This window comes from Neolamprologus multifasciatus, chromosome 20 (genome assembly GCF_963576455.1).
Source record: "Neolamprologus multifasciatus chromosome 20, fNeoMul1.2, whole genome shotgun sequence".
In the NCBI taxonomy this organism is placed as follows: Eukaryota; Metazoa; Chordata; class Actinopteri; order Cichliformes; family Cichlidae; genus Neolamprologus; species Neolamprologus multifasciatus.
Genome location: NC_140458.1, coordinates 19,465,434 through 19,491,919, shown reverse-complemented (window position 1 = coordinate 19,491,919; position 26,486 = coordinate 19,465,434). Strand labels below are relative to the sequence as shown.

Below are 26,486 nucleotides of genomic sequence, written 5' to 3'. Positions count from 1 at the left end.
TGATGACAACAACATTATCATCCTTCCGGCAGACAAGGGTAGGTGCACAGTATTGCTAAACCAGAAAGACTATCATGAGAAGATTTTGTCACTACTCAGTGATGAAAATACTTATGAGCCCCTGAAACGAGACCCAGAAAGTGGCTACAGGAAGAGGGTGATAGACTGTCTGAAGCAGTTAGAACAAGACAAGGCTATTGACCGGACCTCATACCACAGGCTATACCCAGGGGAATCTACACCAAGTCTCTATGGTTTACCAAAAATACATAAACAGGGTGCACCTTTAAGACCGATTGTCTGCATGATCAATTCTGTCACCTATAACATCTCCAAGTTTCTAGCTTTGATCCTCAACCCACTGGTGGGCAGCTCTGAACACCACATCCAGAACACCCTGGATTTTGTTGAGAAGGTGAGAGATGTCATTATGGAGGCAGATGAAACCATGGTCTCGTACGACGTTACATCTCTCTTCACTTGCATCCCAGTCACGGAAGCGTTGGAGGTAGTCCGTAAGAGATTACAGGATGACACCAACCTCAGCAACAGGACCACTCTCAGCATCGACCAAGTGTGTTTGCTTTTGGAACTGTGTCTTCATTCCACCTACTTCACATACAAGGGTCAGTTCTACAGGCAGAAACATGGGTGTGTCATGGGCTCCCCAGTTTCACCCATCGTGGCCAATTTGTACATGGAAGAAGTGGAAAAGAGGGCTTTGCTATCCTACCCTGGAACACCACCAAGCCATTGGTTCAGATATGTGGATGACACCTGGGTGAAAATCAAATCTCAGGACGCACTACATTTCACGGATCACATTAATTCGGTGGACCGACACATCAAATTCACCAGGGAGGATATGAAAAGTGGCAGGTTAGCCTTCTTAGACTGTGAGATTTTCATCAGTAATGGGGGACATCTAAAAGCTGACGTGTACCGTAAACCTACACATACGGATCAGTATCTAAGGTTTGACTCTCATCATCCACTGGAGCACAAACTGGGTGTCATCAGGACGCTACAACACAGAGCGAACACCATCCCCACTGACACAGCAGCCAGGGAGGCAGAAGAACAGCACATCAAAAAGGCCCTGAGTAAATGTGGTTATCCCAGCTGGACTTTTGTCAAAGCTGGAAAGGCACCTAAAGAAAGCTCCAGCCGATCCAGGAGAGAAGGACAACCGCTGCCCAAGCGAAAACCTGTAGTGATCCCATATGTGTCAGGAGTATCTGAACAGTTGAGACGCATTTTTTCGAAACACCGGGTCTCTGTGGCTTTTAAACCCCAAAACACGCTGCGCCAAAAATTGGTCCACCCCAAGGATCGGGTCCCCCGACACAAACAGAGTAACATAGTGTATGCTGTCAAGTGCCAGGAGGATTGCCAGGATTTATACATCGGGGAAACCAAACAACCTCTGGCGAAGCGGATGGCACAACATAGAAGAGCTACCTCGTCAGGCCAGGACTCTGCAGTCTATTTACACCTACAGGCTAGTGGACACTCTTTCAAGGATGAGGATGTACACATCCTGGACAGGGAAGAACGCTGGTTTGAGCGTGGAGTCAAGGAGGCCATTTACGTGAAAAGGGAAAGACCATCTCTGAATCGAGGAGGGGGCCTAAGGGTACATCTTTCGCCATCTTACAATGCTGTGATTGCAGCCATTCCCCAACTCTCTGTGAATGGTACTCATGACCGTTGATCAGTGGTCTTTGATCAGTGGGTTTTGGTCAGTGGTTGTTGATCAATGGTCTTGAGAATTTGCATAATTATCATTAAGGAACTGACCTCACAGCCCATTGTTCCTTCAGTGGGCTGGTTTCAGTCATTATGCAAATGTACTGTTTATAAGATTGGGGAATCCTGCAGTCAGCTGAGACTGAAGAAGTCACTTGGATGAGTGACGAAACATTTCTCCCAGAATACGCTACGTCCAGATGAACAGAATCAACTTTTGGAGAGTCACTGGTTTATGTTAAATTGTTATTTCTCTTCTTCTTTCTTCTGTTTAGTATTTTGTTTTAGGCCTTTTTACTGACTTGATACAAGTGAGTTCTGTTTCCTTTTTATAGTCCCTCATGGTGACAACGTCGTATGTTTTAGAAAGATATTAATAGTTTGATTATAACAAATTTCAGTATATACCCAAAATATCTAACCAGCTAGTCACCGAAGTATTGTCCACTAGTACTAATGGTATCAATATTGAAAGTTAATATTTGTATATATGCCACTGTTATGTCACTTAGCTGTGTATCTGTGTAATTTAGGCATGAAATCAGCAAAGTCTGTAAAACTGGTCATTTAAGCTATGAGCATGTTAGCTCTTTTAAAGCTTTAAGCCAGTGAGTGATAGTGATTGCAGGCTGGTGCCACAACAGTACAGTACATTTAACACTTGAGTTGGTTGATTTTATTGGTCTGAGACTTAGGTGGTGCAGAGCAGCACCTCATTGCGAGACTGACACAGAAAACTGCGTGACTGACCTGACACATTCAATTTTAGCATGCAAGCCAATAAATCAATTATAAAAAGGATAATGAATTACTCTAAATTACTCCATGTCATGATGGTTCCTGTCAGATAAAATGCTGACATTTTGTAAAATAAACCACATTTTTGTTTTAGTTAACAGCCCAGTTTATGTTAATGTTTTAGATATAATGGGCAATCCGTTTCAGTTAAAATGGGTCACCATTTGAATTGCGTTTCAGAAGATATTCTATTAATTCTAATAAATAATGGGATGTGAAACGTTTCAAACTAGCAAGACTTAGGGGTTAGCCTGAGAGACTCAACTCAGGGTGAAATTTTCTCTCTCATTTCCTGCGCTAACAACACCCGCTTCAGCTTTAACAGATAGCTCAGCCCATGTCAAACACGTTCAGTCCGTTGGAATAATATTACAAACCAGGTACAATATCTTTCTGAAGACAGACAGCTCGTTAATGTATTTTTAGTTTAATGTCAGTCAACACGTGCCTAAGTTTACTTTGTTGTCTTTTTGGTTTGTTATCCTAGCTAGCTCATTAGCTAAGTCGCTAGCTGTTTAGCGCCAGCTCCCTGACGCTGGTTTAATTGCGTTAAATACCCTTACTAACAGTTTGTATGTGACTGACAGCTGTGTTGTCTGATACTCTACGCGACTGGAGTGAAAAAGAAGATTGGGTAAGTGAAGTTTCACATAGTAATGCTGCTACATTACCTGCCAGATGGGCTTAGAATTAGTACGGGAGTCATGTTTGACCCTGTTTGTTTAGTTGGGGAGAAAATAAGATGTTTATAACGTTACCTATAACACAGCTGGGGCGATCTGGTGGTTTTGGCTAAAATTGACGACTGGCGTTTATACTTTAATTAATCTACATTTGTGTCGAGTCCATTGCCTCGGTAATGCGGATGACGTAATGTTTTCCTCCATTCCTGTACGTGAGCTCAAAAATCACTTACATTTTATCTTTGACTCGTGAAGTCTATCATCAGGTCAGATACCCATTTCACACACAAGCTGGACTTGGATTTAGACGTTGTATTAAAGTGAAAATGAAAGTTTACAGCCTGGGCCGCCTAAAGGGCGCTGAGGCCTGGTCTGCCATGTGTCATGTGATGAAGAATGCCGGGGAGGTCATCGGCATATTGATGTTCAACATTAATAACGGTTTAGTTAAACAAGAAATGTGTGTATATGTGATGTAATGTTGATGTGTTTCTGCAGTGATGGTGCAGCCACAACCCGATGGCCCCATGCAGTGGGAGATGTCCGGAGAAGAGAGTGGAGGGACCCTCAGGGTCCCACCAGAGCTTGCAGCCAATGAAGTGGTGACCAGATTGTTGAGTGACAACCAGCAGCTTAGAGGTAAGCATGTTCAGGCGAAAAAAAGGTCTCTTAAAAGAATATCGCTGCACTGAGTGATGAGCTCAAACAGCAGAAGCAGAAGCAGAAAGAAGAAGAAAGAAAGAAAGAAAGAAAGAAAGAAAGAAAGAAAGAAAGAAGCAAATCTTGTCCTTTAAAAGCCATTTTAGAAGCATATTTGCGTGGTTCATTATTTTAAAGCATTTATCTACATTAACTCTTGAATTCAGTGGTCACTGGGATATACAAACTGTATGCAGAGATAACAAATACTTTCAAAGGTTACAGACTTTGCTCCAGGATGAAGTTTTAAAAAGCTTTTTCCCCCTAGAAGTTCTGTTTCTATCAGCATCTTTGCTCTTAAAGTGTCACATCTCATTCTTACAATGTCTCTGGTGTTAGTCACATTTATATGGTAAGGTGAAGACCCTACAGCATAATAGAGGGAAAACCCCAAAGAGCAGACAATCCCCTATGAGCAAGTATCTGATGATGTTGGTGAGGCAGAACTATCATTTAACAGGAAAAGACGTCCGATTTGTACATTTGTAAAAACCTCAATCTATTTTCAGATTTCCTAGTGTAATGAAATCTACAGATGTGTACGGAGATATTAATGGCTGAAAAATAGAAAGTTCATGAGTTATACAGATATACTTGTGCCGCTGTAGATGTAAATATCTGTGGGAACGCTTGTCTCTAACTACAGGTCATTTACACACTTGTATACTCAATTCCAGGTCTCAGTTTGCAAGCACATGTTACTTAAGATACAAATTCCTTTATTCACATTTACAAATTAGTAAGCATTTATGGAGACCTAATGATGCATGCAATGAAGTTGAACAATTCTTCACACCTGTGCAAGTGTTTTGACTACAACAGATGCCTCACAAAGCAGCAGGATCCCCCTTTACCTACACCACAAATACAGACAGAAAAACATAAGCTAGATCAGCAGAAACATGGAGGCGTTGATTCAATGAGAGCATCCTCCTGCTCTCTTGATATTTTACATGGATCTTTGTTTAAAAATGTCTTTCAGTCTATTGGTCACTGTGCTTACAATTATCAATACCTCACTGATTTCCGGTCAGGTCCCTGAAGAAGAATTGTAAGAATGCTGTTATTCACCCACTGTTTAAAAAAACCCTAAGCTTGACGCTACAGACCAATTTCAAAATTACCGTTCATTGCTAAGATTTTAGAAAAGGTTGTGGCTAAGCAGCTTATAGCTGTTTTAGATTAATAGAGCATTCTGGATAAATTCCAATCTGGCTTTCGTATATCTCACTCTACTGAAACTACACTTCTTAGTGTCTCCAAAGACATTTTGATGAGATGTGATGCAGGAGAATGCTCCGTTTTGTTGATGTTGGACCTGACCTCCGCCTTTGATACTGTGGACCATCATATTCTGCTAGATAGGCTGAGACACTGGGTGGGTATATCAGGGGCTGCTTTGGACAGGTTTGAATCTTATTTGCATGAACGATCCTTTTCTGTGGCTACCTCTAAGTACAGTTCCTCTTCTACTTTTCTTACCTATGGTGTGCCACAAGGTTCTGTTTTGGGGCCTTTATTGTTTTTGTTGTATTTACTTCCTCTTCAGCACTTATTGAGCACTTTTAAGGACATTTCGTTTCACTGCTATGCAGATGATATTGAGTTATATATCTCCTTTAAGCCCCAAGATGTTTCCAAGCTACAGATTTTGCATAGGTGCATAGACTCCATTAGAGGTTGGATGGCTGGAAACTTTTTTCAACTAAATGAGGAGAAGACTGAAGTCCTTGTTTATGCTCCTAAAAAATTTGTTCCTAGTGTTATGGAAAACTTGGGTCCACTTGCTACATTTGCCAAACCGTCTATCAGGAACCTTGGTGTTACTATTGACTCAGCTCTGACTTTGGATGCCCATGTAAAATCTGGTCCGCTCCTGTTTTTATCACTTGAGAAACATTGCTAAGCTGAGTCCCATTGTATCGCGCTCCGAATTAGAAATGGTCATTCATGCATTTGTTTCATCTCGTCTGGATTATTGTAATTCTTTGTTTACTTGTTTATGTAAAGCCTCTTTGGAGCATCTGCAAGTTGTTCAGAACGCTGCTGCAAAGCTTCTGACCAAGTCCTCCAAGTACTCCCATACCACACCCCTGCTGATTCAGCTGCACTGGCTCCCTCTTAAATTCAGAATCCACTTTAAGGTTTTGACCTTGACTTTCAGGGCTCTGCATGGACAAGCACCAACATATATATAAGTGAACTTTTACATCCATACATTCCCAGCAGGTCCCTGAGGTCATGTGATCAGGGCTTGCTGGTTGTCCAACATACGAGGCTGAAAACAAAAGGCGACAGAGCTTTTGTAACTGTGGCCCCCAGACTGTGGAACTCTCTCCCTTTGAGCCTGAGATCTGTGGACTCAGTGGTCGCTTTTAAAAAAACAGCTAAAAACTCATCTTTTTAAATCTGCTTTTGGTTGATTTTTATTTTTATGTTTTAGCTTATGTGAAGCACTTTGAGATTTTTATCTTGAAAGGTGCTATATAAGTAAAATTTTACTTTACTTTACTTTACACACCTTGTGAGTCACAGCACTTTAACTGTGTCCAGTATGTAGTATGGTATGCTCGGTATGCTTTCTCTCTCAAGATAAGTGCACAAAAAATACTTTATTAATGTAAGTAATGTGGTGTGTTTACTGAGTACACATTACTGTTTCAAAGGAACATTTAAACAAAGTATTTTCAGTCATTCACTGTTGAGTTTATAGAGTGTAAAGAGGAAGATTTCTATATTCAGTTATACAGCAAACTCTATCTGAAGTTAACTAGCATTAGTTGGCGTTAACCTTTATATGCTGCAGCTCATGTAAATTAATTCAACTGAGAAATGTTTTTACTGCTAATAAAGTTGAACATTTATTTTGTCAACATTTGTATAATGGTAAACATGACTAATAGACACAGTAGCGCAACAGGAAGGCGAAGAAAGAGTCAGCAAACTGAGTCTGTGTCATTATTTAAACTCTATGCTCATGTTGACATCAGCTACTGTTGTTAGTCAGTTAGGAAAGGTGTCACAAAAATGAAAGTCATATCTGAGTGCATTTCCAAGAACTGAGCAAGAGTTTGTAAAAGTATAATTCGATTTTATGTGTCACTGGAACAGTGTTTCAGTTAAGCAAATTATATTTATTAACATTAATTCAAGGAAACCATCAGCAAACTAATTCAGTTACTCAGTAATATCATTAACACGCAGTCGTGTGAAAAGCATAATTTTCACACACCTTTATACAGAAAGTACACCCTTACAGCAGGTGTGACCATTTCAAAAAAAAAATTAAGGTTGCTAGTTTTCAGGTGCATGTTAACACAGGAGTGGATGTCCTATCAAATTTACCCCAAGGTCAGTGCATGCAATGCAAAGGGAGATTACAAAAACCCTGAAGGCTACTTCTCAGACTCCACCGGCTTCAATTAGCATGTTTAAATTCATGGATTGACAATTAGAAAAGGACTAAAGGAGTATGGCTGTACTGGAATGGTTCCCAGGAGAAAACTTCCTCTCGCTAAAAAAAAGATGGGAGCATAGCTTAGCTTTGCAAAGTTGCCTCTGAACAAATCACAGGAACTCTGAAACAATGTCTTTGGATAGATGAGAGCAAAGTGGAGATTGTATTTGGTTATAATGCACAGTGGCACATTTGGTGAAAGTATTATAGAGTCAAAGCTGAGGCTCTCTATCTGACAGCTAAAGCTTAGCGTAAAGTGGGGTCATGCAACAATGGGACAGTGATCTCAACCACATCACCAAATCTACACTAAAAAACCCCAGAAGAAGCAAAGTGTTGCAGTGGCCCAAATTCCAGACATCAGCCTGCCTGAAATGACAAGTGTACAACTAAGTGAAGTGGAGCAAAGAGGAATCAGTGAAATATCCTCCACAATCGTGTGAGAGACTGATAGTCAGGTACAGGTATTTCTGCAAGCTACTGAATCACAGTTTCACAGATTTGTCTTTTACAGGACTTTGCAGAGCCTGTGAAATGATTATTTTTCACATGACTGTATTTAGTATATATTAGTCTCCCCCATCTCCTTTTACCACCTCATTCTGTTCCCACAGAGGCCCTGCGGCGGAGCAACCTGGCCTTGCGTCAGCGCTGTGAGGAGATGGAGGGATGGCAACGAAGGACAAAAGAGGAACGAGAGTTTCTCAGCTGTCGCTTCCAAGAAGCAAGGTCCCTGGTGGAGAGGCTGGCCCAGGAGAACCACTCCTTACAGAGCATGGTGAACGGACCTGGCTCCTCCAACACATCGTCTAATCACTGCTGCAGCTCCAGCCAGACTGAAAACCCGCAGCTACGGCCAGCCAGGAATGGACCAGTGGACGGACCACAGGTTGGCTAGCTGGAAATTGATAATTATTAGTCATGTTTCCATTTACCTACTTTCAAATTTACAAAGGCAAGCAGACATGCACCAAATCTGTGTGTCCTGTAGATGTATATAAGGCAATCCTTACTCACACGGGTCTTTGTGTGGCCCCTCAGTACAGAAACAAACTGTTTTAGCTCATCCCCCCCCCTTTAAGCTAGCTTTCTTTTGATTGGCTGTTCCTCAGTAACGAAATGCTTGGGTAATAGGTGGGTGGGTTTTTTTGTATAATAGCCAGAGATGACCATATTAGGGATATCTGCTCATATGACAACATACAGAGCAAAGATTTTAAAAAAGGTCTGAAACAGGTCTTCTTCTTTTTTTAATTTTTTAATCCTGTTTAATATGAGCCTCCATATATATCATGGGAAAGGTGAGAAATGGACTTTTAATCTTTTCCATTATGTCTCTCAGACTCTAGATCAGCGAGAAAAGAAGAGAGTCGAAGATACAGAGCAATGCACACAGACATCACCGCCTCGCAGCCTGGTAAGATGTTTGTGTGTGTGTTTGTGGCTCATGTTCATGTGCTGTCATGGTCAGTCAAACTCTGTTTTTTTTTTCTGCTCATATTTTTCAGCTAATCAGTGTGTCTGTGTGTCTAGGATAACACAAGTGTGCATAGCTCATTGAGTTACGCACAATCCTCTCCCCCCATATCATTTTCAGATGAACTGGGAGATATAATGGGCAATGACAATAGCCAGGTGAGCCCGGTCACTCCCATCCTAATTCTACCAGTCAGATCTCTAACGCTGCACCTGCAGGTCTCACACTTCCAGTTTGAGCTTTCCTCACCTAATCTACAAACAATGGCTGAGGTCAAAAATTGTAACTAATAGAAAATGTGACTAAAATGACATTGGCAGCAACTGAAGTGTGTTGGACTGTGTTTTACATTCAGCAGCATAAATTTTGAGGTCAAACGTGGTTTTTTTTTGACAAAACTCAAATAAAATTTTGAAAACACAGTTTATCCCAATCACAACCTCTCATTTTCTCCTTATCCACATGGTGTTGGATGTTTCGGTGTAGTTTCAGTGCTGAAGCCCACAACGAACACGATCCATTTTTCTCATTCTTCTCTGTATGTTCATATATTTAATCCATCTCTATGCCACTTCCATGTTTTTCTCTGGAGCCTGTGGAAGGTGCAAACGAGTTCCTGCAGCTGCTGAAGAGCCACAAAGAGAAACTGGAGGAAGGGATGCGAGAGCTGAGAAGGAAAAATGAGGAGCTAGAGAAGCAGAGGGACGAGGGAGAGAAAGAGAAGGAGCGAATGCTTCACTGCATAGACCAGCTCCGGGGTAAACTGGCCCAGGCACAGGTAACGTTGATATCCAGGCACATAAAAGTCTTTCAGATGAGTCACTATGGTAAGGTAGCAATGTAGATGATCCTGGAAGGTGTAAAGGGAACATTTACTAGCAAAACAATGTGTGAATGTTCTGTTTTTGTCGCATAACTTTCCAGATTTGTATAGCATGAACTGCCACTTGGCCTTGAACGTAACACCCAGATGCTACTGTAGATAATATAGCAGTTAGCTGGCATGTTAAGGTAAAAGTTAATATGAAATCACAAATACAATAATAAGTAAAATCGGTAAAAATATTAATTAATAATATAAATATCAAATATTAGCAATGATTTATCGGTAATGTTACTATACCGTGTAGCTAAATGTGCTGAACTCTAACATTTCGCTCACGGATGCTGCTGCATGTAATCATATTTGAAATATGATTGAGGTGTTTCAGGTTTTGGATTGGTAGTCAGACAAATCAGATTCATGGTAAATAAAAACTAATCACATCAAAAATAATAAAATAATTTTGAGTAGCCTTCCTAAACAACACTGTTTAGGTTACGTTGAAGATTCTGGTCTCAGTTCCACCTGGTGGCTTTCAGCCTCCTTGTGTGTTGTTCTTTGCATAAATGTTAAATAGCAATTAGCACTACAGTTAATAATAACATTTGAAAACATGAATAAAGAAGATTTAAAAAATGATAAATTGTTATCAGAAGAAATCTCCTCACAAAGTAATGGCTTGTTTTCCTCTGTTGCATTTTGCGTGTCACTGGTAGATGTGACCTTTCACTGCTTGCAAATGACAAAAGAGATGACGTGATGATAAACACAATCTGTTTTGTCATCTGTGATGTGGAAAAACTTGTATGACTGTTTTACAGACGAACAATGTTACTGAGGAGGTTGTCCAGCAGCGCTCTGAGGCACAGCACTCGTCCGACTGGTATGAAGCATTTTCACTTAAGCGCACTGTTGGAAACTAACAGCACTAACTTTACTTTCTGCTAAACCTTTAACACAGTTCTGTTTAATGATACAGAATATCTGCAGAGAATTGCTCTCTTTTGGAAAATGACACCAGCATGCTTTTTGATTGCTTAAAACAACAAAAGCCTCACGTTTGAGATGCTGTCTTCCTTCTCCTTCCTCTCTTTCTGTTCCCTTTTCCCAGCTCTAGCCTGGCTAAGCTCACAGAGCAACTTCAGGCCACACAGGGCAGGTGAGCCCGCAGTTCTGTGTGGCTTTGTCTTTCTCACTGTTTGCACGTCTGCTTCCTGCTCTGCTGTCTTCTCCATCACTGCAGGAGGTCTACCTGCGTGTCTCTTATTCTGAAAAAAGCCTGTTTTCTTTGTTTGTTTGTTTTAGGAAATGTATTTGTATTTATTTCATTTATTTTATTAGAGCTGCCAAACTTCAGCTCACAGACCAATAACACAATAATGTTGTAACACAACAGCAATGATTTGTCCAGTGTCATCTAGTATTTTATCTCATTCATGATTTCCAAAAGTTATTAAAAGACATCCTATAAATGTTTAATCCAGTAATGTACAAGTACAATATTCAGATTTTCTAACTACTTTAAATTAATTTATTTTTATGTCAAATTAACTGGTCTTTCAAATTGTGCTTTTATAGAAAAGATTAGCTCTTTGAGTCTAATATATAATGATATGCAGTATATTGTATATACATGCTGTCTGTTTGTATTAGACAGTAATTTAAAAAGGGCATTCCTATATTTATTTATTTATTTTTCAATATTTGTCACGGTCACTGCCTGTTACAAGTGATTTTTATTTTGTAGGTATCGGGAGCTGGAGGAGAAGCTTGATTACCTGCAGAAGAGCTCAGCTCAGAGGGACAGAACTGAAGCTCTGCTCAAACAGAAGGACAAGGACTGTGCCCAGGTATCACATGTGACTAGCTGTCATTTTTACTCTGACAGCATAAAAAAATCTTCTACCTCCTATACTTTTAATTCTAGCAAGCGGAGTGCAAAAAAGCTTGTTTGTGTTTTTGTAGCTTGCCAAGGACTGCGAGGCCCTGAAAGCTCAGGCAACTTCCCTGCTAGGAGAACTACAGGAAAGACAGAGCTGGTTGGACAAAAGTGAGCATGAACGCGTACTCCTGGAAGACAAGTAAGTTGTTACATCACCTGCAATAGATCTATACATAGAATTATGTCTTAGTTCACCCTTTAGGTGTGCTCATGTGTTTTTTGTTGGGTTTTTTTTTTTTGCTTGTGTGCAGATTAAGCAGTAAAATAAAGGCCCTGCAGGTGGCAGAGCGGGAGCTTGAACAGCAGAAGAAACAGCATCATGTAGCCATGGACAAGCTGCTGCTGCAAACCCAGAGCCTGGAGCAGGCCTTGAAGTCAGAGAGACATGTTGTCACTGAGGAGAAGTGAGTCCAAGACGCGTACAGATAGAAGAAGCCAACATGATTCATATGTTTCTGCACTGTTGTGCTATTTAGAAAGATTTATTTGAGTGGTGGAACATGCATTAAAAAAATGTAGAAGCTTTTAACTGCTCCCTTATTTAACAAGGGGCCACCAGAGTGAACGGATATGTATGTTTGATTTGGCACAGTTCTTACATCGGATGCCCTTCCTGACACAAGCCTCCCATTTTATCCGAGCTTAGGACTTAAGGGTATACTAGCTTGTGATGACCCTGAATAATTACTTTACTATTTAATCTTTTGTGCAAAAAAGTGGTTCTATATTACATTATTGATGCATTACACTGGTAATTATACACAATGATAACCTAATGGGTTTTAACCCAAATTGTGGTCAAAGTCATATTTGTGATTGTATGGGCAATACCTGTGAACTGTGATAGATCACTAGCCAGACAAACTGATTGGTAATAGCTCTGTGTTGTTAACAGCCTCTTTGGTCATTCCTCCTTTTGGTTTATTGAACGTTTACCAATATATTGCACTTTATTTCCTCAGGAAAAAACTGACACAGCTACAGCATGCATACACATGTCTCTTTAGAGACTATGATTCTAAACTGAAGAATGAGGTAAAAATAAAAACCCAACCAAACAAACATTAAATTAAAAAAGGTTTTACACTCATTAGTTTTGGAATACCTTGGGGGTCAAGTCCAAACATGAATCTGTGTGTATGCATTCCAGGGTGGAGATCTGTGCAGCCGACTGGAGGAGGCTGAGCGAGCGCTGGCCCTGAAGCAGGACCTGATTGATAAACTGAAGGAAGAGGTGGAGCAACAGAAAGGCTCCCTGGAAACAATTCCTGTCCTTACTGCACAGGTATTCCTTCTTAGCTGTTGAGCTGATGTACTTCCTGACTTATAAAGTGGTCACTTGACAGGTCTGGTAGATGACAGTGACTATGGACACATATTGACAGTTGAAGTAAACAGCGGACTGACAGTCTACAGATGAACAGCGGCCAATGTAGCTAAGTTTATGCATAGAACTCAATTTGCAGTCTACTGACATCTAGTGGTGTGATTTTTTTTACACTGTAACTTTAAATAAATAAAAAATGATTGCATTACTTTTTGAAATTTTCTATAAATGGGGAGATATTAGAGATATGATTTCTTTAGTCCACAATAGTGGTATAGTGAATCTCATTGTCACGACCCAAGTGTGATGTAATCAATGTGGAGCAAAAATGCTCAAATGCTAATCGCAGCATCTTGAATCTGACACAAAGACTGTTTGAGAACCACCGGTGCAACTTAGCTCTTGTCTAGAAATTCCGTCCATAAAAATTATGAATATAAATGGTGTTGAGGACAGTCCTGGTGGAGACCAACTCTGCTGGGATTGTGTTCAGCTCATTGCCTGAAATGTGGATGAAACTCTCACTGCGGGTGCACAGGGACCAAATGACCTTCTTCCGTATCTTTCAATGGAAAAATGCCCTCTCCACATGCACTAAGTACATGTAGAATAAATGCACACTTGAATATCTGTGAGAGGGTAAGGGGCTCGTTCAGCATTCCACAACCAGAACTAAAACCACATTGTTCCCTCTGAATCCTAAATTCAACTAATGGATGGACTTTCCTAACCCCTACATAGACCTGGTATAGACATTTCCAGGAATGCTGTGTAGTGTAACACATAGGTTCGATAGGCCTGGCCACCAGATGCTCTCCCCTGAGTGCCCTCCACACTATCCCAGCCAAGGTGAACTGGTCCCTCAGATTCTTTCCTCTCATAGGAGTCCTTTGAATCACTCTGGAAAATCTAAAGTGCTAATAATTGTTTCAAACCACCACAAACTAAGGTGACTTCAGCAGCTGGCCTGGAAAGAGTAGCGAGAACCTCAGTATTCTTATAATGATGACAGCACATATTTGAACTTCAGTCTGTATCAGCCACGCCGACATTTTAACATGTATGTAATGCCAGTTTATTGAAATGAACCCAAATTACTGCATGAAAAATGACCTCACATGTCTCTCTCACCCAGGCTGAGATCTACAAGGCAGATTTTCTTGCTGAGCGAGAAGCCAGAGAGAAGTTAAACCAGAAAAAGGAGGAGCTGCAGGAGCAGCTGAATCAGGCCTTGGCTGAGAATGAGAGGCTTAAACAGGAAGCTACCGCACGGTAAAAACCAAAAAAAAACAAAAACCAAGACATTGCAAATTATAATAATTATTTGTGCCATCAGTTTGGGTATGTGGATGTGTTTATGCTTCATCATGTGTGTTTCATCTGCATGTACAGTTAATAAGATGAGATTTAACATAGAACTTTTCAATGCTCCCTTCTGTTTCAGTGCACGTATGGAACAAATGAAGATGAGACACCTGGATGACTTCTCTGCACGGCCCACACTCATCCCCCCCCCACAAGGTACAGAATCATGATAGTTTTATTTTCATGAAGCTCTACTTTCACTACTGAAATAGAGAAAATTTCATGCTGTGTGTTTTTTGGAATTTATTTTCTTTTTTAATTTATTCACATATAGTGCTGCAATTAAAAACTATTAATTTGTTAAAGTTTTTAACAATTATTTTATTCATTAGTAGATTCAATGTTTTGTTCATAAGATTCAAAGAAATAGTAACGCTCTTTGGAAGTGCCGGTATCTTATGACAATGTCTGTTGAATGTCTAATTGTGCTTGACCACAGTCAGTTTCCTTTTATGCAGTCACTAAAGAGCATGTGCTATTGGTTTGAAATCAGGTCACTGACTTGACCATTGAAGAATATATCCCATTTCTTTGCCTTCAGAAACGTTCAGGTTGCTTTTCCAGTATGGTTTGGGTCATTCTCCATTTGTACATTGAAACGTTATCTGATCAGTTTTGTTGCATTAGGCTGAATTAAAGCAGAGTGTAAATTATTATACACTTTAGAACTCATTTTGCTGGCCATGAAATGCTTGTCAGTCAATTGTCCAACTAATTTTGAGCCTCTTAAAATGGAGGATTATGTAAAAAAATGTTTGTAAATCCTAAACATGTATTGTAATACTTTTTTTTAGGTCTGCACTTCAATTGCATCTTGATTATTTGATTTAAATCCACTGTGGTGGTGTACAGAGGATAAATGGCTAAAAATGTGTCATTGTCCAAAACCATTTGGATCTAACAACGTATATGTTGTAAATAAATGCAACAGTGAAAAAGGAAAATACTTTTCAAATTAGCGATCCTACTTTTTTGCCTCAATATTAGCACAGGTATTTGTGGATGTTATTCTTACAGTGTACTTTTAATAGAAATTATAATAATAATAACTTTATTTATAAAGCGTTTCAAACAAAGTGCCATACATCTATTTGAAACTAAAAAGATAAATAAAAGTGATACATAGTAGGGCTGCACAATTTTGCATAAAATGAGAATCACAATTTTTTTGCTTAGAATTGAGATCACGATTCTCTCACGATTTTCTTTTCCAATATAAATATTTATTGTACTTATTAACTGCACATCAACTTCGTAGCAGTTGAGACTGAACATAAAAACAACAAATAAACATAAAAACAATAAATGTCTCACATTTTGTCGTTGCCACAAAATGTTGTACTGCTTGTAATTCCGTCTCCACCGTTGCTCGACACTGCGTGTATAGAGCAGGTAGTGCAACATTTTTAAAATAGTTGCGGGACGGCACTGTGTAGCGTTTATCTAGGATGTTGATCATTTTCCTAAGTCCCTCGTTTTGAACAGTGTTGATGGGAGCCATATCTTTGGTCAGGTGATAAGTGATAGCCTTCGTAATTTCTTTGTGCCTGCTGGAGTTCGACGGGTATGGGGAGGCACTGTATAAGGTTCCCGATATTGATGTTTGGGTGGTTGACCGGGACAGATTCTCTCCTGTCACTTTCTTGGCCTTTACAGCTTCGTCATCTCTCACGTGCTCTCCGTTGTTTTTTCCCTGCCAGCTGACTTCTGTATCACGTGGTATAAGCCTCCGCCCTTGTCATTTGTTGAGCAGGAAGAGTGAGCGCTTGTTTTCATGCAGCTTATGTCCCGGATCAAAATGCGGTACAATCGTCATCTTTTTTTTTTTTTTTTAAATCGTTGTCATTTCGAAATAAGATCGCACATAAGTATGAATTGAGATCGCGATTTTCTAACGATTAATTGTGCAGCCCTAATACATAGCAATACAAGTAAAAAACATAATACAAGTTAAAAACAGTAAGAATTTAAAAACTATTTTTGCTATTAACTGTTTTGCTTTTCTTAGGCTACGTCCACACTGGCCCGGATAGATTTGAAAACGGCGTTTTCATCTGAAAGTGCTCTGCGTCCACACTAGCGTTTTCAGTCATTTTCACAGAGTTGTGCGTCCACATTGAAGCGGCCGAAAACGCTTACAGTCCAGTACTGCGCATGCGTGAAATGCAAGAGGATTTGGCCTGCCTCATTTCTGTCTGCCGTTTATTTAGTTTCCGGCTCTTTGAAACGTCGCAGCAAAATGTCAAGGAGAAGCACCAAGTTTTTTTAAATGGACTAACAATGAGGTGGAGTTGTGCTGTGAGTAACACAAAAGTACAAAGTTGCAAAAGCGAGTGAGAATTAAAGAATTTGAAGAAAACCTATCTGGAGCATGTACAAACTGATCTTCATCTTTTTTAGGGCTGTCAAAATTGAGAGCAAACAAAACAACTGCTGTATAATGCCCTCCGCTATCTTTGTTTAATTGGTCACATGACTGCATCATATGACTAACATGTGTCATTGTTTTTAAAAGTCTCCGTTTTTGCTGTCCACACTGCGACGCGAAAGCACCATCTTTAAATGTATGCGTTTTCGAGAGCGTTTTGAAAACACTGTTTTCCTTCGGGGAAAATGCCGTCTCAGTGTGGACGGGAGGCCAAAACGGAGAGAAAACGATGCATTTTCGTTTGAAAACGATTCATGGATCCATCCATAAGTGTGGATGTAGCCTTAATTCAAAATCGTGTGAAAGTCTTTACTGCATACTGCTACTGGCTGAGTACCTGCTTGCATGTGTCAACTTGATTAATGGAGCTGATTACAACTGGCTATATTACTGTCAGTGCAAAAGCCTCTTCCCAACAAGTATTGATTTAATCAGTCAGAACATAATGAGAGAGGGAGAGAGATGACATGGAAAGCATTGTACTAACTTGACAGCTGTTTGCGGTTTACTCACAGGTATAGAAAAGGTGATGAAGCAGCAAGTGCAAAATACCGCTCAGCTCTTGTTGTTAAATTCCTTCATGTTATGGTAGCCTTCCTTCTGGACACTGGTGCACTGCTGCTGACACGTGGAGTACTTACCAGGGCGATCGTGGCTCAAGAGTTGGCAGTTCGTCTTGTAATCGGAAGGTTGCCGGTCAAGCCCTGGCTCGGACAGTCTCGGTCGTTGTGTCCTTGGGCAAGACACTTTACCCTACCGCCTACTGGTGATGGCCAGAGGGGCTGATGGCACGATATGGTAGCCTCGCTTCTGTCAGTCTGCCCCAGGGCAGCTGTGGCTACAACTGTAGCTTGCCTCCACCAGTGTGTGAATGTGAGAGTGAATGAATAGTGGAATTGTAAAGCGCTTTGAGGGCCCCGAAAAGTGCTGTATAAATGCAATCCATTATTATTATTATTATTATTATTATTATTATTATTATTATTATTATTATTATTACCAAAGAAACAACAGAACTATACTGAATTAAAATCGTCCTGTTGATAACAATAGACAGTCTAGTTTTTCAAGTCAAGATCAGTGTATACGTACTTGAGTAAATCTACCTTTTACCACCACCATATACTGAGGAAATGTAAAACGTGGTTTCTCTTTTAAAGGTTTTCTTTCTCTCGGCCTTAGGTGTGTTCCCCCCTTTCAACACGGTGCCCCCTGCTCCCTCATTCCGTACTCCGGGATTGGGACCAGTCGGTGATCAAGGTCCAGTCGGAACTGAGGAGCTGCCGGATTTATGTTGTCCTAAGTGCCAGTACCTGGCTCCAGATATGGACACACTGCAGATACATGTAATGGACTGTATACAGTAACATAAGCATTGCCCTGCACACCATGACAACAACATACATAGATATGCAGTATGTATAGTCTGTTTAGATTCAGTGTGTCTTCTCCCATTTCTGGGTGCCCGCTGGAAAAACATGTTTGAATAGTTGCACCTTACTCTCGCTTTCTCTCTCAAACAAACACACATCCACAAACCTGAACACAAATTCTGGATCTTTCTGTTGAACAGTTCAGTATGCTGGAATCGAGACAGTTCATGCCAAGGCAATCAATCAATCAAATGATGACAGTTTGAACAAGTGAAAGAAAAGCAAGAAAATCAGCATGATATTTCCCTGTAGCTCTAGTGTGGATCCAGTCTCTGCTGTAGTTTTTCCCTTTCCACAATCATTATAATCATTTCTGTTCTTATGTTTCCCCTCTTACCTTTTCCTATGCTTACTTTCCTCTGAGACAGCACTTGGATGCACATTTTCATCAGTATTTTTTAGATTCAGTGATTAGATTCACATGATCCTGTATCCCCCATTTCCTTGCTTCTTTGCTTTAATGCTGTAGTGATGACAGAGGAGCACACTACATGCTGTGAAGTAAATGTGTATACTTGTAATTGCATCAGTCCAAAAGATCAGTAATTATTAGACCTAAGGTGATGATAAGTTTAGAAGAAAAAAAAGAAGTGACAATCCAGAGAAGAAAACACACGATCATGTGAATAACATATTGAGCTTAAAAAAAAAGTCAGATATGTTATGGTTGTAAACGTAGCTGTCTGCATTACCTCAGAACATGTATTATGATGTATTAGAGATGGATTTACTCTTGTTGGAGGAAAAAAAGTAACCATTCTCTGTGTTCTGTGCCTGTGTACATGACTGACTGCACCTCATGCTAAACCCAGTCCTTAACCCAACAGCCCTTTTGTGACCCATCTTCTGTCTTAGCTTTACTTGTTGCACCTATTTATCTATCTGAATGTAAGATTTCTTCACAGTTTGTGTGGATTTTAACTAAGTATAGAAACATTTGTGGAAAAAATACATCAAACTGTTGGAGATTTACAAAATAAATCAGTTATGCATTTGACTTTATATGTTTTTATATAGATATGGAATTGATGTTTCGTTTAGAAACACTGCTCCAGAGTGGGGTTCAAACATGTATGTCATGTGACATAAGTAAGGGTTTTGGTGCGTTTCAACTCAGTTTTGACAGGTGGCTCACCTGCTGTTTCAAGGCAGGTCAGGCGCAAGGATTCCGATTTTTTTAAGGGTGTTTTCCCAGGCTGTTGGCAAGGCTAGCTAAAAATAAAGCTCACTGAGCCCCAAAACAGCTAAACACTTGTCACAATAAACATATCGGTCCATTCTCAATATATTTTATTTTATAGCTGGCTTTATTGTGTGTTTCATAACAATCACTAAGCAACTGAAACCGCTTCAAGAAGGTCAACAGAGAGAAAATGGTATTGTTGAAAATTTTCTGAAGGACACTACCGTCAGCGAACACTCAATGTGGGAACAGCCTCGGTGTTTTTTCTTCCTTGTTTGTACGGGTATTTCCCCAAAACACGTGCTGATCGAAGTTATTGATAGTCTGGTGTAATAATTGGCCTTAATTGTAATTGTGCAGAGTTTGTGTATTTATTTTTTATTTTTTTCACAAAACAGCATTATGAGATGTCACTGTGGAAACCGCTCTGATTGTTTCTTAACCTCGACACAATTTCGGCATAGTCACACCATTGCTTCACACGTTAGACTCACCTTGCCTTTGTTTTGCGTCATCGTAAATGCTTTCTCGCAACTATGAAGAAACCGTTTACAACACGTGTCAAAGTCAAGGCCCGCGGGCCACAGGCGTACATTTATATCCGGCCCGCGAGATCATTTTATTTAGATATACTATTATTGTTATGCATGGCCCGGCGATATGAGGCGCTAATAATATACAAACTACAGATCCCATAATGCAGCGCTACAGCCTCCTTGCTGAAGGCTAGGCTAACTGGGAACATTCCCCTGTCAAGTCAAACTTCTGTTATTGCGAAGCTAGCCGCTCACAATGGTGGAGAGAAAAGTTGATTCTGAAAGCAGAGCCTTTCAGCGCCAGTGGGTGACTGAATATGTGTTTACAGACATTGCTGGTAAACCCGTGTGTCTTATTAGTGGAGCTAATGTGGCTGTAGTTAAGGAATTTAATACGGTAAAAAAAAAAAAATTTCCTGGCCAAAATATATTTCAAATATATGGTAAATATATGTTGTATTTGTGATGCTAAAAGAAATATATTTTTGAAATTCAAAATATATATTTTTTCAAACTGAAATACATTTCAAAAGATATGTTAGGGTGAAGAAAATACATTTCCAACCTTACGGTAGAATGTATATCAAAGTATCTTTTATTTAAAATGTATTTAGTGCAATAATGATAATAATAATGATAATAATAAAAGTAACAATATGTCTTATGTACATCTGCAAAAAACAGTTGGATTCAAACAAAACAGTCAAAGGTTTAGCAAGAATTAGGTTGTTTGTTCATTTGCTTACAGTATTTCACATTACACAATATCTCACTATGTGCCGTTAACTTGACTTTGAAATTATCTTACAGTGATACAGTAAACAAGATACAACAACTGCTATGTTCACTTTAATTTTTGACAATATATACAATATAGTAATTAATGAACACACTCCACTTTTTTTGGAAATAGGCTCATTCTCCATCTCCCTCAGAGTTAAAAATGCAGCGTCTTCTTTCTAAATCCGTAATAGGGCTCTGGAGCGTGATCTTACCGGATGGGGCGTAGCCAGGATTTTTGGTCGAGGCGCCATATCAGCAGGCCAAACAAATGCTTGCTGTGTGGTCGGTTGTGATGTTAGATTGCACAACCGGCAAGGAAATAAGCTTGAAAATGGGCTCTCTTTTCATTTTTTCTTCACCTGGAAGCATCATGAGGGAGCTTATGTATCGGATGTTACCAAAAGAAGGCGTCTAGCCTGCATAGCAGCTGTGAGACGAGCTGATATCCAGTTCTCTACCATCCCCAGTGTGGTATCGCAAGAAATTAGTTGGTTATTTAAATATATGAGTATGCATAATAGTTATTATTCATAAATACCTACATCCTAAGTTCCTGTTATTCATCTGAAAGAAACAGAATGAGTGTGTTGTTACAATGGTAATGCCAGGAGAGGCACTATTGGTTCTGTGTTACATTAATGTTGTAAGGAAGTGGAAGAAGAGTGTGTCCTGTAGGAGGCAGTAGAAAAAGGATGCTGTTGTTCTGTACATGCCCTGAAAGAAAGGTTCAGTAAACCAGTTGCAACGATACTTCATTGTAAGTCTCAGTTATTGTATTTTTATTTTTTGAAGATGCAACACCCAGCTATCTGTTGGTGTGCTACAGTATTTTCATTCTGGTAAGTTCTAAATAAGTTCATATTACTCTTTATAGCCTATTAGTTTTATTTTCAATGCGCTCTGAGGTCATAGCAAATTAGAACAAACATCATAATGAGTGATTTTGCAGAACTACCTTCTATTTATAGAGTTGCTAATTATTTGGCATTATTGCAGGCAAACCAGCCTATGAAATGGATGAAACAAATCCTAACTGGTTTCCAACACATGGGGCACTACGAAATCTTTGCTTCAAACTACATGCTGCATACCACCATGCCAATCAGATTACATCTTCCATGTGTGGGTGAAAAGGTGACCCTCCTGGATAAGATGGCAAAGGTTTGCTGCGTTTTGGTGAACATGTGCACCTGGGTGGTAGTAAAACTAGGGAAAAATGCTCTTGTTAAATACTCTTAAAAGTCTTGTGCTGTATAGTGATACGTTTTAAAAAGAGACAGTAAATTACAGAATGCTAGTAGTGGGTGATATTATTTAAATGCTGTCATGATTTTATGTGAACATTTTGTCATTTGTAAACTATAAACGACATGGATACTACATTGTAACTGATGTGATGTTTTACAAAGTGGTTGTAATTTTTAAAAAAAGGTAAACATTTATTTGTTCCTTTATTCAACTTTTGAACAGTGTTACTTAGTAAGTACATATTCAGTAAATGCAAATTATTTATATAGCCCCCTAAATGCAACATTATGGGTTATTCAGAACAGATATGTTCTGAATAACCCATGTTCTGAATAATCTGCTATGTCCACACGTACCCGGGTATTTTTGAAAACGCAGATTTTTCTATGCGTTTGCACCTTTCGTCCACACGTAAACGGCGTTTTCGGTCACTGAAAACGGAGTTTTCTAAAAACTCCGGCCAGGGTGGATATTTTCTAAAACTCTGTTTTTGCATTTACGTGTGGACGAGAAAAACGGAGAAAACGCAGAAAACGCACCGTCAAAGGTGTGCGCCTTTTTTGACATCACAATGTGCGCCACGTTATTGTTTCGGTGAAATGAATTTCTACAATACTGTTACTGTTAATTGTACTCTCTGCAGTGTTTAAATGCTTAGATATACACACACAGTTACTGTCCCTCCACACATATGACTCGGTTCTGCTTCTATGCCCTAGCTTTGTTTACTTTTTCCCACCGAGGCTTCTAGACTTCTGATTGGCCAACATTTCTGCACGGTTAGGAATATATCGCCACCTGTTGCTTTGGCATGTTCCTAGCAGCGTTTTCCTTCATTTCTGCCTTTACGTGTGGACGGGATTATTTTTTAAAACGAAAACGGAAAATCTCCGTTTTCAAAAATACCCGTGTACGTGTGGACATAGCAGTAACAGACATGAAACTGCCCTGGGAGAAACTTGTTGGACTTACAACAGATGGAGCGCCGGTGTTGTGCGGTGAAAAAAGCAGACTAGTCAGTAGGATGCAATCAAAGATGCAGGAGGAGAACTGTACCGGTGAGTTAACAGCATATCACTGTATCATAGGAAAGGCTGTGTGGTAAAGTTCTAAAAATGGAGCATGTAATGATCACCGTAACACAAACCATAAATTTTATCTGAGCTAAAAGTTTAAATCACCGTCAATTTCAGTCTTTTATGTGGGAAATAGATTCAGAGTTTGCCGACATTACTTATCATACAGAGGTCCGTTGGCTGAGTTGGGATAAAAATTCTCAATAGAGTTTTTGAGCTCAGCAAGGAAATCTGTCAGTTCATGGACATGGCATGTATGATGTGGTGAAGGCATTTCAAGTGAAGCTGTCACAAATGCACCAGTGCAACCTGCCTCACTTTCCCTGTTGCCAAGTAATGCTGAACCAAGTCAGTGGACTTTGCTGAACTGCACCTGTGCAGATTCAGATGGAGCTGCAGTGTAATGATACACTCAAGGGAAAGTACGACACTGAATGGCCCGCACAGTTTATTAGTTCCATTCCTGAAGCAATGCCCCAGCTCCGTCTACATGTGGCTCGAACCTTGTGTATGCTTTCATTTATTTTTTCTGGGGGTTTTGGCAGCATGTTCATATTTCTAACTTGCATAATTTTGACAGGATATATTTTTATGAAGAGCAAAATATTTAAAGTTAAAGTTTATTTTTTTTAAGTTTATTTAATCTGTAATAATATTCCTGTCTGTTTTTATTCATATTTATGTTTAAAAAACATTGTTTTAGTGTGTTCAATAAATGTTTATCTTGTTTGGCCCACGACCTAAAGTGTGCCCTGTGAAATTGAGTTTGACACCCTTGGTTTACGATCATTTTGTCACTATGCCAAAACCTTGGCATAGTGACAATATATTTTTCGCAGTTACAATTTCACTGTCACCGAGCAGTTCAATTTCTAAATTAATACATCCAAATTGCACCATTTAAAAAAAGTGTACCCGGCAGCAAGAGCAGAGAATAATATTCTAATCACTCTGTGGTCCTATTGACTATGTGCACGTTAGCATATGCTACTTCCGGTGCGGAAACTCCTGTGGGCAGCTTTGTTTCCGGTGTCCTATTCGCGCCCTGTTTACGGTCCAAAACAAGTTAAGCAAATAAATAAATAAAGCGGCGATTTACATTTCTATAGATGTCTCGGGCATTTACCCAATATATCTGTAAATGATGTTCATCGACTTGTCGATATTTTTCCCCCACGCCTCAGGGGAAAAGAGAAAATGGATTCAAATGTTATATTTCTCAGCTGTCCCTCGTTTATCGCGGGTGTTATGTTCTAAAAATAACCAGCGATAGGTGAAATCAAGTAGCCAATTTTATTTTTTGACGGTGCAAAACGTTTCGTGTACATCGTGGACATACAGCACTGCACTTCAGAGTCACACTGCTAGCGATAGATGCAGCGATTCTGTACTGTACAGGAGAGACGGAGGAGATCGTCTGCAGCGATCAGGACGCACGATGTAAAAAAGCATGCAAACTTGCACTAAAAAATCTGCGAAACAGCAGGTGAAAGGTGAACCGCGTTATAGCGAAGGACCGCTGTAATTTTGAAGGTAAGTCACAACATACCCTTCGTAAATACTAATGTATAGAAACCGTTACCAGCAATCATTAATTTTTTTGTGTGGCTTTTTTTCACGGTTTGTTAACATGCTGTGTAGGTGTGTACTTGACTAGCTGATATGGACATAACAGGGAAAACATCTGGTTTGACTACTGTTCACCTGTAGTTTGAATGCTGAACATTTGCCTGTTTAAATCATAAGACCAGTCACTATACAGAGATGTGCTTCTGAATGTGGACAATGTGTCTTCTGCTGCAGTGATGCAGTTCTGCTTGTGTTTAATGATGTAAACAACTGATCGATCTAAACTCTTTAAACGTCAAAATTGATCATTAGATTTTTATGACACAACAGTGCTGAGTGTTCCCACCTTCTCCTCTTTGTAACTTAACGCGATCGTTCCGTTTTCGAGTTTTGGACATCAATTTTGGAGTATATCTTCGCAGTAGCGATTGACCGCAAAGTAAAGCTACCGGAAATGTACAACCCCACATCCGGTCTCAAACCAGGAAGTTAGCATTTTCTCGTGCACAGGGTCAATTGCTTGACTGCGGTCCTTGTAAATACGATAAAGAACAATTTTTCAAATATACCGACTCCAAATTTACATAAAATTAAACTAGATGGTCTTGACTTGGTTAATGAAAAATGCAATAATCAGTTTTTGAGGAGGTATTTGGTTAACACCTTATATCCAGGTAGGACAAAACAGTCACTCATCTTTAAAGATTATAACAAATCTGAGATCTCGTTGATCAGAACCAAATATTTAAAATTTCCAATTCCCCCCAAATTTAAAGAAGTCCATTTTAGAACTACAAAAAATGTTTACCCCTCCAATGAATTTTTGAGAGACAGGTTTAAATTTGTGTTAGACAATTGTTATATTTGTAAAACAACTTCGGAAACAACAGAGCACATGTTCTATGGGTGTGTGACAATCCAGGATTTATGGAAATCTCTCCATGTCCTAATATTGTCCCAGTATGGAAATATTGATTTTTGGTCTTTTCAAAATACTCAAATTGGAGTAATCCTTAAGGATAAAAGTAGTGAGTTTTTAGTTAACAATCTCATTATTATAACAAAGTATTATATTCATAAATGCCGATATGCTAAATCCCCCCCTTCATGGCCTGCTCTTAAAAACGAACTCTCCCTGTTCCGTAAATCTCTTAAGCTCATAAATAAGCCCCAAGCAATCAAATTGCATAGATTTTTAGAAGAGTTTGATTTTTCTTAGCCCCTTATTTAAGTTATGTGTCTTGTTTATGGAACCTCACTTTTAGAGATTTTATGATCCCCCTTGTCCCCTTTATTTCTGTTCCTTGTTTTTCATTCTTTTTTATTGTTATTTATTTATTTTTGTAGTGGTTATTCATCTTTTTATATTATTATTACTATGTAGATGTGTGCGTATGCATGTGTATATGCACATATATATATACATGTATATGTATGTATGTATGTATATATGTATGTTCACTTTCAGTTATTGTCGATTTCATTGTGGTGTACCAACTGCACTGTGGCAGTGATGTGTATTCTTCTGATTGGGAGAAAAGAAAAAGGAGGTATGATTCTGTTCTGAATTATTCAATATGTCGCTTGTCTCTTTGAGATTGTCATTGTTATTGTTATAAATAAAGTTCATGTAAAAAAAATTTTTAAAAAAATTGCTTGACTGCGAAACACAGGGAGAAGCCGGAAGTATAGTCATCACCTACAAAATAAAGCGTTTCCTCTAGATCTCATTCAATTTGTTGCTTCCCACCCCTTTTTTTCTGGTATAGTAGTAACAATAAATCAAATCCCCAAGTTATGCGACAAATGTAGTATTTGGAATTTTTAAAAACATTTTGAATGCTGTTAGACCTGCTGAATCGCAAACGATTTTATGGTGAAAATAACGCCAGGAAGTTCCATTTATGCCG

The 26,486-nt window shown here is 39.3% G+C and overlaps 1 protein-coding gene across 4 annotated transcripts; it reads left to right on the top strand.

Annotated features, from left to right (window-relative positions):
* The first annotated feature begins 2,807 nt into the window (after window positions 1–2,807).
* Window positions 2,808–19,178, top strand: ikbkg (inhibitor of nuclear factor kappa B kinase regulatory subunit gamma). 4 transcript variants are annotated; one of them, XM_085144656.1, is made up of 17 exons: window positions 2,808–2,927; window positions 3,135–3,181; window positions 3,729–3,869; window positions 8,001–8,275; window positions 8,729–8,803; window positions 8,920–9,021; window positions 9,456–9,641; window positions 10,508–10,569; window positions 10,798–10,845; window positions 11,434–11,536; window positions 11,652–11,767; window positions 11,880–12,032; window positions 12,591–12,663; window positions 12,779–12,913; window positions 14,091–14,227; window positions 14,400–14,476; window positions 17,931–19,178. In XM_085144656.1, the coding sequence occupies exons 3-17, from the start codon at window positions 3,731–3,733 to the stop codon at window positions 18,113–18,115; spliced, it is 1,866 nt and encodes a 621-aa protein (XP_085000782.1). In that variant the 5' UTR covers window positions 2,808–2,927; window positions 3,135–3,181; window positions 3,729–3,730; the 3' UTR covers window positions 18,116–19,178. The 4 variants fall into 4 exon arrangements, with proteins under 4 accessions (XP_085000782.1, XP_085000785.1, XP_085000784.1 ...); XM_085144659.1 differs by lacking the exon at window positions 8,920–9,021 and having other exon boundaries at window positions 2,826–3,181; XM_085144658.1 differs by lacking the exon at window positions 10,798–10,845 and having other exon boundaries at window positions 2,826–3,181.
* The last annotated feature ends 7,308 nt before the right edge of the window (window positions 19,179–26,486 follow it).